This window comes from Vipera berus (genome assembly GCF_964194415.1).
Source record: "Vipera berus genome assembly, chromosome: 1".
Lineage (NCBI taxonomy): Eukaryota > Metazoa > Chordata > Lepidosauria > Squamata > Viperidae > Vipera > Vipera berus.
In genome coordinates, this window is record NC_138202.1 from 114017520 (window position 1) to 114034054 (window position 16535).

Below are 16535 nucleotides of genomic sequence, written 5' to 3' on the forward strand. Positions count from 1 at the left end.
TATAGGTAAACACGAGAACAAGGAAGTCTAATCCTACATCTTCTAGATGCAGACAGGGCCTCCTAATGAACTGTGCTTTATGTGGAAGCCCGTAGTTTCATACTGTGTAAAGGGTGAAGATGAGAGCTGGTTTGGTGTAGCGGTTAAAAATCAGGCTAGAAATTGGGAGACCCTGAGCTCTAGTTCCGCTTTAGGCACAAAGTCACCTGACCCTGGAACAGTCATTCTCTCTCAGCTCTAAGAAGAAGGTAAGGACAAGTCACTTCTGAGAAAGCTTGCCAAGAAGGCAGCAAGGATTTGCCCAGCAGTTGCCAAGAATCCAGAATCATTTAAAAGCAGGGTGGGGGGGAGAAAAGAAAAGAAAAAGGAAGGAAAAAAGGGGGAGTCAAAACCAATCAAGGATTTTTTTAAAAGAAGTATGCACTCTTGTGTTAGAGAAGAGTCCTTGAGGAATAGCCTCCTAATTTCATTCTCAGATTCTCCAACAGCCCAGAAACAGAAATGTTTATGTGTGGAAAATATGAATGGAAGAACTTTTGTGTCTCTTTGGCACCCAACTCACCTTACCTGCTGCTCCACCCTGATTTTCTAGCACCTCACTCGGGCTATTTTGGTTAAATGTGAACCTGTTGCTCCATAAGGGGACCATACTGCTTCTCTTCTGTTTTTCATGATGTGTCCTTTTTATGCTCTTTCCCCTATGACAGAGCTGAAAGGGTTAACACAATGCAGAAGTGACAAGATTATTCTCCAGGGTCAGGCTGGGATACCTGGAATTCCAGGTGTGCCAGGAACAAATGGATCACCAGGGCTAAAGGGTGACCCAGGTCCTCAGGGGCCCCCAGGTGAGTAAATGCTCATTGAAGATGTCATTCCCTGTATTCACAACAGCTTATTTGCTGTCTTTCCTTATAACAGTGGGAAGCAAGCTTTGTATTAATCATGCTGCTTGCCTAGAAAAGGATAAGTAAGTTGCTAGCAGAGAGACAAAAGCAATCCTCTTTCTCCCAAATGTTAGATAGGAAATGAAAGCTGTGTGTTCTTTAGTCAGTAAGAGGATTCTTAAGGTCAGTGTCTTAGCGAAGTAATCAGGAGATGATTCTTTGGTTCTCTGGTGTTGTGGGAACTTTTTTAAGACAGGTGGACTAGATTGAGTTGTTCTTATGCCCATAAGTTTTCTTTTTTTTTTCCTTTCAGGAGAATCGGCAATGTTATCAAGGATTTGTTAGTCACTGACCTACAAATCCAGCATAACTTCATAGAAATCCAGACTCTCAACAGTTTTGAGCTAAAATTTTCATCAGTGCAATGTCTGGCTTCAAAAATCTTTTTCTAGATGTATTTAAATGCTGCTAAGCTGGTCTTTCTCCTCCTCTCATTCTTCTTTCTCTTTTTCTTCAGGTGAAAGAGGTTCTGCTGGGATAACTGGAAAAGCTGGACCGAAAGGAGACAGAGGAGACAAAGGTGACAAAGGTAATGCACCTATTGATTGAGATTAGAGGTTGTGCAAGAGCTGGATCAAAGGGGAGCCACTGGCACATCTGTATGTCACAGATAGCACTTTATTTCATGGCATCCTTGGTTGAACTGTTTGTAATATAAAACCAAATGATAATAGCAGTCCATCACTAAGAGGAATGGGCAATACACTGGCATGTAACAGGCTGTTCTTATGTATGGGCCTTAGGAAACTTTCTGTTTATCCACTGCACAAGAAATTGCCTTTTTTCTTCTTCTTACAGGAGATGCCTGCAGCTTAGACAATTGCCAAGTGAAAGGTATGCCCCTTCTTCCTCTTTCTCAATAGCTTCCTTGTTGGGTTATTATTAATAATAATAAAGTTGCAAGGGACCTTGGAGGTCATCTAGTCCAACACCCTACTCAGGCAGGAAACCCTATACCATTTCAGACAAATGGCTGCCCAGTCTCTTCTTAAAAACTTCCAGTGTTGGAGCATTCACCACTTCTGGAGGCAGGTTGTTCCACTGGTTAATTGTTCTAACTATCAAAAAGTTTCTCTTTAGTTCAGGTTGCTTCTCTCCTTGATTAGTTTCCATCCATTGCTTTTGGTCCTGCCTTCAGGTGCTTTGGAGAATAGCTTGATTCCCTCTTCTTTGTGGCAGCCCCTGAGATATTGGAACACTGCTATCATGTCCCCCCTCGTCCTTCTCTTCATTAAACTAGACATACCCAATTCCTTTCATTTCTCATGCTAGTAAAGTCATGCTTAAAATCCTACCAGCTAGACTTCAGCAGTATGTGGATCGAGAACTACCAGAAGTACAGGCAGGATTTCGAAGAGGCAGAGGAACTAGAGATCAAATTGCCAACATACGCTGGATCATGGAGAAAGCTAGGGAGTTCCAGAAAAACATCTACTTCTGCTTCATTGACTATGCTAAAGCCTTTGATTGTGTGGATCATAACAAACTGTGGCAAGTTCTTAAAGAGATGGGAGTACCAGACCATCTTATTTGTCTCTTGAGAAACCTATATGCGGGTCAAGAAGCAACAGTGAGAACTGGACACGGAACCACTGATTGGTTCAAAATTGGGAAAGGAGTCCGGCAAGGCTGTATACTGTCGCCCTGCCTATTTAACTTATATGCAGAGCACATCATGAGAAAGGCAGGGCTAGATGAATCAAAAGTTGGAATTAAGATTGCCGGAAGAAATATCAACAACCTAAGATACGCAGATGATACCACTCTAATGGCAGAAAGTGAAGAAGAACTAAAGAGCCTCTTGTTGCGGGTGAAGAAGGAGAGTGCAAAACTTGGGTTGAAACTTAACATTAAGAAAACCAAGATCATGGCATCTGGCCCTCTCAATTCCTGGCAAATAGATGGGGAAGAAATGGAAGTAGTGACAGATTTTATTTTCCTGGGCTCCAAGATCACTGCAGATGGGGACTGTAGCCAAGAAATTAAAAGACGCTTGCTCCTGGGGAGGAAAGCCATGGCAAATCTAGACAGCACACTAAAAAGCAGAGACATCACCCTGTCAACAAAAGTGCGTATAGTCAAGGCTATGGTCTTCCCAGTTGCAATGTATGGCAGTGAAAGTTGGACCATAAGAAAGGCTGAGTGCCAAAGAATTGAGGCCTTTGAACTATGGTGCTGGAGAAGACTCCTGCGAGTCCCTTGGACTGCAAGGCGATCAAACCGGTCAGTCCTATAGGAGATCAATCCTGACTGCTCTTTAGAAGGCCAGATCCTGAAGCTAAAACTCAAATACTTTGGCCACCTAATGAGAAGGAAGGACTCACTGGAGAAGAGCCTAATGCTGGGAAAGATCGAGGACAATAGAAGAAGGGGACGACAGAGAATGAGGTGGCTGGATGGAGTCACTGAAGCAGTAGGCGTGAGCTTAAATGGACTCCAGAAGATGGTAGAGGACAGGAAGGCCTGGAGGAACGTTGTCCATAGGGTCGTGATGGGTCGGACACGACTTCGCAGCTAACAACAACAAAAACCCAATTCCTTATATGTTTTAGCCTCCAGTACTCTAATCATCTTTGTTGCTCTTCTCTGTACTATTTCTAGAGTCTCAACATCTTTTTTACATCATGGTGACCAAAACTGGATGCAGTATTCCAAGTGTGGCCTTACCAAGGCATTGCAAAGTGGTATTAATACTTCACATGATCTTGATTCTATTCTTCTGTTAATGTAGCCTAGCACTGTGTTAGCTTTTTTGGTAGCTGCAGCACACTGCTGGCTCATATTTAAGTGATTGTCCACTAGGACTCCGAGATCCCTCTCACAGTTACTACTATTGAGCAAGGTACTATACCTGTACATTTGGTTTTTCTTGCCTAAGTGTAGAACCTGACCTTTTTCACAATTGAATTGCATTTTGTTAGATAGTGCCCAATGTTCAAGTCAGCCCAGATCCTCCTGTAACTTAAGCCTGTCTTCTGGAGTGTTGGGTATTTCTGCCAGCTTGGTATTGTCTGCAAATTCGATGAGTTCCCCATCTATCCCCTCATCCAAATCGTTGATGAAGATGTTGAAGAACACTGGGCCTAGAACGGAACCCTGGGGCACCCCACTACACACTTCCCTCCATGTAGATGCAGTTCCATTGAGGACCACACGCGGAGCACGGCTGGTCAGCCAGCTATGAATCCATCTGGTGGTGATGCTGTCTAACCCACATTTTTCTATCTTATCAAGTAGTAGGTTGTGATCTACTTTATTAAATGCCTTACTGAAGTCCACGTAAATTATATTTTATTTATTTTATTTATTTAGTTATATTTATATACCGCCCTATTCCCTGAGGACTCAGGGCGGTTTACAGGGAATTAAAAATCCAAAATACAAAAATTAAGAACCAAATTAAAAAATATTAAATTAACCCTGTAGTCAGTTAAAAAGAACCCCAAATTAAAAATTCCTCCTCAGTCTGGGCCCGAGAGCTCGAAGAGCCAGGTCTTCAGGCCCCGGCGGAATGATCGAAGGTCGGGGGCAGTTCTCAGCTCCACCGGCAGCTGGTTCCAGAGGGCAGGCGCTCCCACCGAGAAGGCCCTATCCCTGGGTGTCACCCGCCGGCAGTCTCTTACCGGCGGGACCCTGAGCAGACCCTCCCTGTGGGAGCGCACTGGGCGAAGGGTATTTGATGCCGGCAGCAGGTGTTCCCTCAGATATCCCGGACCTAGGCCATGTAGGGCTTTATAGGTGATAACCAGCACCTTGAATTTCACCCGGAGGGCAACCGGAAGCCAATGCAGCTCACGGAGTAGAGGTGTTACATGGGAGTATCGGGAAACCCCCATTACAACTCGCGCGGCCGCATTCTGCACCAGTTGAAGCCTCCGAGTGGTCTTCAAGGGCAGCCCCATGTAGAGAGCGTTACAGTAGTCCAAACGGGAGGTCACAAGCGCATGAGTAACTGTGCGTAGGGCGTCTCGGTCCAGATAGGGACGCAACTGGCGCACCAGGCGAACCTGGGCAAAAGCCCCCCTGGTCACGGCTCCTATATGGTCTTCGAAATTGAGCCGTGAATCCAGGAGGACGCCCAAGTTGCGAGCCCTATCGACGGGGGGGTAACACCTCACCCCCCATCATTAAGGATGGAATAACTTGGTTAACCCGAGATGCCGATATGCACAGCCACTCAGTCTTGGCGGGATTGAGACGAAGCCTGTTTCTCCCCATCCAGACCTGAACCGCCTCCAGGCACCGGGACATCACGGAGAGGGCATCACTGGGTTGGTTCGGGGTGGAAAGAAAAAGTTGGGTATCATCAGCGTACTGATGATACCCCACCCCAAAACCACGAATGATCTCGCCCAGCGGCTTCATATAGATGTTGAACAGGAGAGGCGAGAGAACCGACCCCTGAGGGACTCCACAAATGAGAGACCTCGGGGCGGATCTCTGCCCTCCTGTCAACACCGACTGCGAGCAGCCCTGGAGGTAGGAGGAGAACCACCGTAAAACGGTGCCTCCCACTCCCAGCCCCCTGAGACGCCGCAGTAAGATACCATGGTCGATGGTATCGAACGCCGCTGAGAGATCTAATAGGACCAGGACAGAGGAGCAACCCCTGTCCCTAGCCCTCCAGAGATCATTCACCAGCGCGACCAATGCCGTCTCCGTGCTGTGTCCGGGCCTGAAGCCCGATTGGTACGGGTCCAGATAATCAGTTTCCTCCAGGAACAGAGGGAGCTGATGCGCCACCACACTCTCAACAACCTTCGCCAGAAAGCGAAGGTTGGAGACTGGACGGTAGTTGTTTAAAACAGCCGGGTCCAAAGCAGGCTTCTTGAGAAGGGGTCTCACCACCGCCTCCTTCAAGGCGGCAGGAAAGACACCCTCCTTCAAGGAAGCAGTTATTACTGCATGGAACCAGCCTCGTGTTCCTTCCCGAGCCGCATAAGCTAGCCAGGAGGGGCACGGATCCAACAAACAGGTGGTGGTGCTCAGTCTCCCCATGATCCTGTCCACATCATCAGGGGAAACAGGGTCGAACTCATTCCAGATAACGTGCTCAAGACCGCCTGATTCCTCCACATTAGACTCTGCCCAGTCAGAGTCCAAGCCGGTCCGGATCCGAGCGATTTTGTCCGCCAGATGATGACTAAACTCCTCGGCTCGTCCCTGCAAGGGATCCTCTCTCACCTCCTGATTAAGGAGGGAGCGAGTCACCCTAAACAGGGCGGCCGGGCGATTATCTGCGGACGTGATAAGGGCGGCAAAGTAGTTAGACTTCGCCGTCCTTATCCACAGCATTGGTTGATTCAGCTTTTCACTCAGATAGTAACTGGATGATTCTGGGAGCTGAAGGCCAAGAAAAATAGAAGCATCAGATGCAGAAAGCTTGCTTTGCTAGTGTCAGCCTTGCCAGGTATTCATAACTAAGCTAAGAATGCCTAAAACCTGCCAATCATTTTCTTCTCACCTGGCACGTTCCTATTTGTGCCTATTTGTGCCAACCACAATCTCCATCATCTGCAGCAGCCTCTCTGTCTTAATGGATATAGTGTACAGTACTCTTAGTCATTTAATGGAGTGAATAAATCAAGTTGGGAAAACACCTTTCTTTTAGCTCCACTCTATTACAGTTCTAAACAGGCTTCATAGTCTCAATACTCTCACCAGGTTGTTATTTCTAGAACTTTTTACAGAAATTGTTGGCAGTCAATCAGGTATACAAGCAGTAAAAATTATTAATGTAAGCAGGTGGAATTAATATAAGCAAGTGATAAGAGCTGATGACTCTTTCTTCCTATCTGATTATTTTCTACCCAAATACCTGAAATTAAAATTACAAAAACTTACTAAACTATGTGATAAGCTGTATTTTATGTATCTTTACAGATTGTCAGTAAATATGTAAAGTGATGAGTTCTGAGACTGTGCAATACTTTACATTTAATGTGGGAATATATAATTTCTTAATCTTAAAATGAAAGGCTTTTCATGGTCTTGGAAAAAGTAACATGTTATCAAATATACTGTACAAAAGAAGAAATTCAAAAGATACTGTTGAAAATCCTTCAGAAGAGATTACATCCTCATATATAGAGAAAAATAGCAATTAAACTGGAAGGATTCAGAATGAATAGGGGAATATGAGATAATACATTTAACAACAGGTAGATGGAAGCATCAGAAGAATAGCTGTACCATTTGCACAGGTATACAGTATATTGTAAGACAGTTGTGTCCTTTCCTTGACCAGTAATCCTTGCAGGTGATCACTCATGATCACTTTATGATTGAACTTCTTTAAGGCAGTCTACATAGGGCTACCCTTGAAGACTGCCTCTAAGCTACAATTGGTTCAAAATAGAATGGTAGAAGCAGTAATGGGCCCATCTCATCATGTCTGTATGTGACCACAGATATGAGAGTTGCATTGGCTGTCAGCTAGCTTCAAAACTCTGGTTGCTTCCTTGAAAACCCTGTGTGGCATATGATCTGGCTACCTGCTACATTCTGGTAGAATGGATCACTTTTCTCTGGTAGTGTAGACAAAATCCAGGCACTGAGGTTAGATCCCTATCTCTTCCTTTGTTCTCAATTGACAGTTTAAAAGATAGAGTTCAGAGAGAGACAGACAGATAATGCAGGAAACAGGATACAGCCCCAATAAACAAAATAAGGGATTGCATTGTAGTGAGGGGGAGGAAGTGAAAGCAATGCCCTGCAGGCACATCCCCCCTCCCCCTTGGAAGCATGGCAAAACCCAGGAGAGGTGGGATGAAATACAAATGAAATGAAATAAAATAGGAATGGGTTTTGACATTAACCACAGCAGTGCTTTTTTTGTAAAAGAAAAAGGTGCCGGAACTCACACATGTTATACAACCAGCCTTGCCTACCCTACAAGGTTCCATCCAAAAAAGGTGCTGGAACTCCGTTCTGAGCATTCAATGAGAAAAAAAGCCCTGAACCACAGGTTGAGGATCATAATGACACTTGTCATTTGCATGTATCAATATTCCCCAGTGAGACTCAGACTCCCATCATCCTCAGCAAGCAATAGTTCCAAAGATGTCTGCTCCTTTCCCCTGGAATTATCTTGCTGTATGTAAACTGTTATGTAAACTTTTTACAAGGGATCTCCATGAATTCATTGCATTACAATAAGCATTCATATTCCTACAACAGACATTATAGTGATTTCACACTTGGGAATCCTCCACAAAGGTCAACATCTGTCCCAGACATATATTTTGCCGGAACTGCCCCATCTAACCCTCCCTATTCTTCCTCCAGAGACAGAAGCCAGAAACTGCAAAGACCTCCTGGAACGTGGGGAGACCCTGAGTGGCTGGTACACAATCTACCCAACCAAGGGGAACCCAATGCTGTTTTTCTGTGACATGGAGACAGATGGAGGAGGCTGGTTGGTAAGTGGGAGCCCAAGAAGGAGGAGGTAGAGGTAATTATCTACTTGTATGCATCAGAATAGCAAGAAATCCCATATTACTATAATTAATCTTTTAAACAAGTAGGCTCCGTGTTGTCATTTTTGTTATAAAATAATAGCAGTTGTTGAGGGATCCATCAGTCTTCTCTCATCTGAATAGATTAGTGATGGACAACTTGCAGCCCCAGGGCTGAATGAGATTCCCAAGGGACTTGAGCCTACGACAGTAGAGAACTGAAGGCACAAAGACAGTCCCAAGGAGTTGCTCCCTAATTATGACTTAGAAGAGGAGTCATCATTCTATTCAAGGCTGAAAGCCATTCCCCCACTTCAGAAATGGCATAAGATTAGGAAAACAGCTTCTCCATCAAGCAGATGCTGAGGTATCACTCCCTTTCTCTCCACCAGCTCTTCCAGAGGCGGCAGGATGGATCTGTCGATTTCTACCGTGACTGGGAATCATACAAGAAAGGATTTGGGAGGCAAGAATCAGAATTCTGGTTGGGCAATGATAAGATCCATCTTCTCACCAGCTCTGGTAAGCCCCAAATCTCCTCTTCTACATGATGCTCAATTTGATATTTTAAATCCATTCATATAGACATTGCTTATCTTGATCAGAATTAATTTTTAAGGAAAGATGAGTATCAATCTTTCCAGAGTCAGCCCTTCAATAGTACCAGAGGCTCTCTTTGCATTACAGGAACAGAGTAAGCATAAAGCAAACACTCTGATCTGTTTGTGTCAGTCCATGAGACGTAACTTCCATTTCCTTCCATAGAGATGAATGATACATTCCAAATTCATAAATCAAATCTGGGAAAAACAGATGTTCTTTCCTGTAATTTGGAAATGGTCTTGGAGCTTTATGCAGCATGATTCCCCAAGAGGGTTGATTACTAGCTGAAGAATAAAATGTTAGAATCAGGAAAAAAAGAAGAAAGTTACCTTCTTTCTCTGGGGGTCCATTAATTCTCTTTTTGAAAACATGTGTGGAACCAAGACACCGAGAAATCATCTGTATCCCTCCTCACTGTCTTTTCCATCATTTGTAGGGAAAAAGTTATTAAATGATTGTCTTTGTAAAAGGTAAAGAAAAAAAGTGGCAGTGCGGAGGATCACTTTCTAATTGTGTAAAAAGACTGGAAAAACTCAGGTGAAACAGGGGTTTAATCCCCCTCGGACATCCTTTGTGCTCCTGTGATTCTGTTCCTCTATCTTGATCACTCATCATTGCTTTTGAATGGACATGGATCATAATTCCACTATGATCATGTCCATGTAGAATGAAAGTCTACCACAATGATTAGCAGGCTTCCCTTCAAAGATTTCTGCACCTCTAGTAATTCTCCAATAATATTTATCCTTTGGTATTCAGGAGCACAGCAGCTGAGGATTGATCTGGAAGATTTCAATGGTTCCAGAACGTTTGCAACATATTCCAGTTTCAGAATCGCAAATGAAAGTGAAAATTACAAATTAATATTGGGTTCCTATTTGAATGGTAACATGGGTGAGTAATAGAGAAAATCCCTCTGCATTTGAGTACCTTCTTACGGTGAATATAATAAACATAAATAGTTGGTTCAAATAGTGAGATGGGCAGCAAATAAATTTAATAATAGAAAAACTGGAGAAGATAACAAAATGCAAGCAGAAATAGAACATCTGTGGTAAAAGAAAGCAAAGATAGTAGCAATAGTAACAAGTGCTTTGGTACCTATTCAAGTACCACCACTTGAACACCACTGGCATGGACAGTTGTAAAGGCACATTTACTTGGAACAGCTTACATCTCGCAACAATAACTGTAACACAATCAAACATCAGTATCTGCCTATATTAGGCCCTTCAGAAGGAATCGACAGGTGGATAAAAATGCCAATTCCAATTTAAACATCTGACTGCATAATAATATTGCATGACCTGATACAGAACGCAGAAACAATTTAAATCAGGGGGCTGCCTAATTCCTTTCTAGCTTATCAGAGGGATAATATGGGAGTGTGAATATGAAGAAACAGCCCTTCCATTGGGTCCACGGAGCAAACACAATCCCAGATTCAGGGAACCTATCCATTCCTTGGCTTAATGTGTTAATGGGGTTCAAGCATTCAGTTTATCAGTCATGATTTATAACGTGGCCTGTTAGATGGACCTCAGGGTGGTGTAAGCAAGCCATGGCTTCAAGAAACAGGTAAAGCCATTGACAAACACATTGCATCATCTTGACTAGGCTGGCTAGTGATGCCAAAGTTCAAATTTGGGAAATTGTGCAAATAAACCAGATGCTCTATCATTTATATTTAATCCCTTTCTAATTCTTAGTGACTTAGGAACATTTTTCAGTGGTGAAATACCCAGCAGGTTTGTATTCCTGGAAGAGATGAACTTAGTGCTTCCCTGTGAATTCCTCCTTTAGGTGATTCTTTCTCAGGACACAATGGCCAAGCATTCTCTACCAAAGAAAGAGACAATGATATCTATGATGCAAATTGTGCCGAAAGTTTTAAAGGAGCCTGGTGGTATGCTAAATGCCACTCTTCCAACCTGAATGGCCTGTATCACAAAGGGGAGCATACCTCTTTTGCTGATGGCATCAACTGGGCTGCTGCAAAGGGGTACCATTATTCTTACAAGTATGCGGATATGAAAATTAGACCACAGTAAATGAAACCACAGTTTGACAGATTCTTCAATGTGACCCAAAATGTACCGGTACTAGCAATTACTATTCTTCTATATTCTCTTCTGGGGAAAAAAATAAATGCAGCAAATCTTTGAAACTGCTCCTTCGTGTGTTCATTGGACTGTTCTCTCTTCTTGTAATCCCTTTTCTATTTACATGGGGATGGGGTTCAAAAATTTTTACTTCTTCATCCTCTGTTTTTTTTCTGAGGAAAAAGGTGTTCCTCAATGTCCTACAAAGCTGACATTTATTGATCTATAATCCATAAGTAGGTAAAGTAACACAATAGTTTCTACTCATTTGTGTGCCTATGCCTTACGAATCAACTTCAGTAACAGGATTAATTGGACCTCTGTCTTAGTAAAGCATCCTTGGAAGGTTTTCATAAACCTATTGCCTTAAACCAGGGGTCTGCAAACTTGGCCCTTTTATGACTTGAGGACTTCAATTCCCAGAATTTCTCAGCCAGCATTGCTGGCTGAGGAATTCTAGGAGTTGAAGTCCATAAGTCATAAAAGGACCAAGTTTGAAGACCCCTGCCTTAAACAACTAAGTTCACAGAAGCAATATCTGACACAGCTGTGTCACTGTTTTTCATAGTAAAGGAAATCTGTGGAAAGTAACTCAGATCAAACTTGAGAATCAACTTGTAAGGGAAAAAATTCACTTCTTTTCAGCTACAGATTCAGCCTTCTATTTCACACTGAATCAGAAGTCTAACTCACATAAATTGATCTGACTTATTTCTGTGGCATTTTACTGTATCTGTATGATCATTTTTATGCAGGACCTGGTGTTTTACAAAAGTTGCAGCCTTTTGGAAAGTGTTTTCAACACATACAATGCAGTTTAACGCTGAAGGGAAATGCCTCCAGAAGGAAATGAGCTTGTCTCTAATCCCTAATGGCTGGCAACAGAGTGTTTGAATCTCCAGAGTATGACTGTAATCCCTTGAAGGTTAGTCAGACGTGCTGTTTTGTCCTACATAATGAAGAACCCTCTCTCCATAATTGATCCTGAGATCACACAGCTCCAGAGTGCTCTTTTCATATCCCATGTGTGAACTTTCACAGAATTCTTTCTGGATGTAAAATTCTAGGATGGAATTTTACAGCCAATTCTTATGATTTTATACTAACTTTTATTTTGCTAAAATAGCACAGCCATGTTTGTTTCTATTTTTTACACATTTATAAATTATGTCATGTACACGTTAGTGATTGTCAAAAATTGTGGGGCTGTGTCCCCCTCAAATTGATGCATTCATTTAAGCCAGGATGACGATGATGGTGGTGGCGGCATCGATATGAATATCAATAATTGCTGGAATAATTGAATTATCTGCATTGTTATGTTTTGGTACAGAAATTCGGTGTACAGTATAGTTGATTTTGTATGCAACTTAGTAAGAATCTATAGCCCCAGAGAAATAATACAATTACTGACTCTGTGCCTGTATTTGAGCCAAACACATATAATTGTTACACAAGACACTAATACATTTGTTTATAGCAAATGTGTTCCTGTGTTCCTTTATAGTAGTGCATCTATTCAACCAAGTTAAAAAGTATCCTATGAAGATGAATGTGAATTGCATAGGATATGCACAGGTGGGTAGGAATTGTCCATGGATAATTTACAATTGCACCGTAATAGAGATGAATGATTTTCACCTTCTTATTTCATAGATCTAAATCCCAGATTCTCTATTTAAGACTAGTTAACATTTTATTTGGGTTGAGATAAATTAACAGAATTGCCTGGGTGAAAAAACATACAGTAATCAGCTAGATCAGAATTAATTTGCTTTCTCAGAGAAGAAATAAATCTTTCCAATAAAAGATTTGTTTCAGCCAAAACCTGAGATGGCAAAGTCTCAGGTAGGTCCCAAGAGAAATTCAGCCAAACTCTAGCCAAACAATAGCATTTGAAGTTGGCCAAAGGACCCAGAGTTTGGCTTTGAGGAACTTAGACTGAGCAGTTTCTAGAGTAGAGACAGTCTTATAAAAACAAAGTTGTGGACTACATAGCAATAGACTCAAAATCTTTGCTTTGTACAATTTTATTGCTGCAGAGATGTTATTATTGCCAGGAAGACTATGTTAGCAACTTTTTGAGCTCTAATAGAAAGCTCACTCATTTGGTTATTTCAGTGGGTAAAGGTAACCAAGTTACTTGAAGTTCTTAACTAGAACCACTTGTTTTTTAAATTGATTTCCCCTTGTAATGGAGGAGTTAAAGTGCATTCTAGAGAAAAACGGAAACTTCATTTTTGAGTAATTGATTTCAAGAAATTCCTGGAAGAATAAAACACTAAAGCACCTAGGCCCACTTGAGTTACGGATAAGGTGCCAACTTAAGAAGATGATTTCAACCTTCTTTACAAGAAGATAGATCTAGGATGGTGGGCAAGGGGTAAAATTCTAGTTTAGAAAGAACCATAATGATGTCATTTATATAGAAGTTGACTAAAGAACAAGGATACAGCTCTGCCTGAGTCCTCTGAAAATGGGAATGGTTAAATCATCATTACAGACGAGATGCCGCTAAACTGTGATGTAGATTTGGATGTAACAGACAGAAGCAACAAAAATGGATTTTTTTTGCTCTTTGACTTTGATCAAGAAGTAAATATATTTTGATTGTTAGGATTAGTGAAGTGAATTAAAGCAGCATCTTATCAGCTCATTTCAATAGTGTTATGACTAGATATAATCACTGCATGTTATGGAACAAAGAATTCAGAAGACAAAATGAATAACATGTGCCACAGGTTACAAATGGCCGAATCTGATCTGTATAAACAGAATTTGAAATGTAGAGCATTTCCAAAGAGAATAATTCTGTGGGCATATGGAACCGCTGCTTAGAAATTTGCCTGGTATTGCAGATATGGAGGAAACTGAGGTAGAATAAGTCATACAACAGAGGAAGCTCTGGAGGAAGTAAGTCAAGCAACACAGCAGTTTCTGTTTGATGGTGGACTCTGACTTTATAAAACAGCTTCAAAGGGGCTTCACTTGAACTTTCACCTTAGCAAGGCAACTCTTTTTTCCAAATAATTTTGCTGCATTTTACAAAGCATAAACATTAAAAACAACATAAATTAATGATCAAAAGAAATGATAAAGAGTAAAACAAGAACAGGGACAGAAGTGTAAAAAAAGTATAAAGAAAAAACCCACGAATATATACAAAGAATGACTTCTGATGTTTTCTTCTAAGATTATAAAGTGTAAGGAGCTGCCTCAGCTAATCCTCCCAAGGAAGCAGAACTCTTGGAATGTGTAGCATTTCAACAGGAACTTTTATTGGGGTTGCTGACTACAGGAAAGTAAGGCAGGATCTGAGGGTTTCCTGCAGAAAGCAATACATTCAAATTAGGAATCAAAAACCTCACCCCAACTGTCCATCCGGTCGGTTCGAATAGAGCCAATCCAAAGATGTCAAATTGTTGTGGGAATGAACCGATAAGGCACCGCTCTCAAGGTTGTTAGGTCTCTTCATGCTATCTTCCTTCCGCCCAGAGATAAGGCAGATGACCGGAGGCACATTCCTTTCTCACTGCATACTTTTATCCAGTGGTGGAATTCAAATACCTGAACAACCGGTTCTCTTATTTGATGCAGGCCTGGGCCTCCAAGGCCTAGAACGGACTTCTGGAAGTGGCATCCAAGCATTTGCGGTGGGCCATTCTAGGCCTTGGGAGGCCTCCTCTGGGCCTCCAAAGCCTAGAATGGACTTCTAGAAGTGGCATCCATGCACTTCCAGTGGGCAGTTCTATGCCTGGAAAGCCTGCTCCAGGCCTCTGAAGCCTACACTGGACTTCTGTAAGCCAGCTGGTTCTCTGAATGCAGCAAAAATTAGCTAACAGTTCTGCTGAACCAGTGCGAACCAACTGAATCCCACCACTGCTTTTATCTCTCCCAATCCCTAACCCAGAGAAAACAAAACAAACCATTGTGAGATTTAAAAACCCAAAATTTTATGCTCAGAACTCAAAGACAAGTCTGGTTAACAAAAACAAAGATTTATTGAAAAGAAAATTGAAAATAATAAAGAAAAAAAGCGTTTGCAAACGCGGCCTCTTAGACCCTTCCCAAATTGGACTGGGTTCAAAGAGCGCACTGAGCAAGTTTCAAACCAGGCATTTATACTTTCTTTTCTCGATACATGCCCCCCCCCCAAGAAACTTAAGTTAGTCTTTGAAGTCATTTACATTTCTAAAAGATCCTCTTTGAAGCTTTTTAACACTTCAAAAGACTTATTGTAACACCTTCCTTACATCAGTCACTATCTTATCTTGTTTACTTGTAACCTTGGGATGTTCCTATCTTCTTTGAAGCTTTTTAATATTTCAAAAAAAAAGACTTGGTTGATTACCATTTGTGAGTCCTCTGCCTGAGCAGGAAATAGATAGTCCCACATCTTGGTGTTACATTTGATACAATTCATTGGTGTTACATTTTATACAATTTATAAAAGAATAACCTTTATTTATTTTCCTTTACCATTATTAATAAAACATTTGGCACATTGTCATTTTGTCCCGTGTCCCAATGGAATCAAAATGTCAACTTGGCAACCATGGCTGCACAATCAAAGCTGCACCCATTTTAAAGTATGTTCATGGCAAATTTATTTATCCATTCATTCAAAATTGATATTGTTATCCAATTTCAAATGACACTTTAAAAATTAAAAAGATGTGGGATTTCAATTGCATGTTTCCGTCCCCCCATTTACCCCTCATCCTCAAGTACCAATTACACAGAGGTTGCAGTTGAAGTGAGAAGAAAACTAACCATTACCTGGAATGGGGAAAAATAAATAAATTGGAGGTGTGAAAAGAAGACTGTCGTCTTAACTGACTGTTAGAGAACGCAAGCTTCACCTTTCCACAGTAATAGCAGGGAAAGGTACCAATGGCAATTTGGATCAGAATTTCCATTGCGAAGTGATGTGGTTGTAAAGCATGATGTCACGTATTACAAAAGGACAATTCTCTCTCCCACCCATCTCCTTTACAACTGAGAAACTAGGGAGGATCTCTTCTGAGCCTCTTGCTCTGCCCGCTATCTTGCTGCAGGCTATGCTGTCCCTTGGCAACATCCCTTCACCTACTGTCCCAAGATCTTTCTCACATACCATTACAAGAGATTTTTATTTATTTATTTATTTATTTAAAAAAAAGAGAATTTTTTTATTTTTAATTTGTTCTGTTTTTATGGCAAGACTGGCTAGGCTAGCATACATTGCTTTTGGACAAAAGCCTGATAGATATTAATCTACTTTCTAGATCGGCAACCGGTCTGCACAAACAAGCAAAGCCCCATCCGTGGGATGCAGGCAGCACACAAACCCAGGCACTCTCCGGTCCGCGGAAAAACTTTTCTCCACGGAACCGGTCCCTGGTGCCCAAAAGGCTGGGGACCTCTGTTCTAGATATTACTCTACAGCC

At 41.8% G+C, this 16535-nt stretch overlaps 1 protein-coding gene across 1 annotated transcript in view; it reads left to right on the top strand.

Annotated features, from left to right (window-relative positions):
• LOC308670317 (ryncolin-3-like) overlaps positions 1-16535 on the top strand; it is a 37606-nt gene that overhangs the window by 3861 nt on the left and 17210 nt on the right. The window contains exons 2-8 of the mRNA XM_081331787.1: positions 708-845; positions 1402-1473; positions 1743-1778; positions 8232-8365; positions 8794-8923; positions 9764-9898; positions 10808-11053. Of these exons, the coding sequence (XP_081187913.1) occupies positions 708-845; positions 1402-1473; positions 1743-1778; positions 8232-8365; positions 8794-8923; positions 9764-9898; positions 10808-11053 (891 nt within the window). The remainder of the gene's footprint in view (positions 1-707; positions 846-1401; positions 1474-1742; positions 1779-8231; positions 8366-8793; positions 8924-9763; positions 9899-10807; positions 11054-16535) is intronic.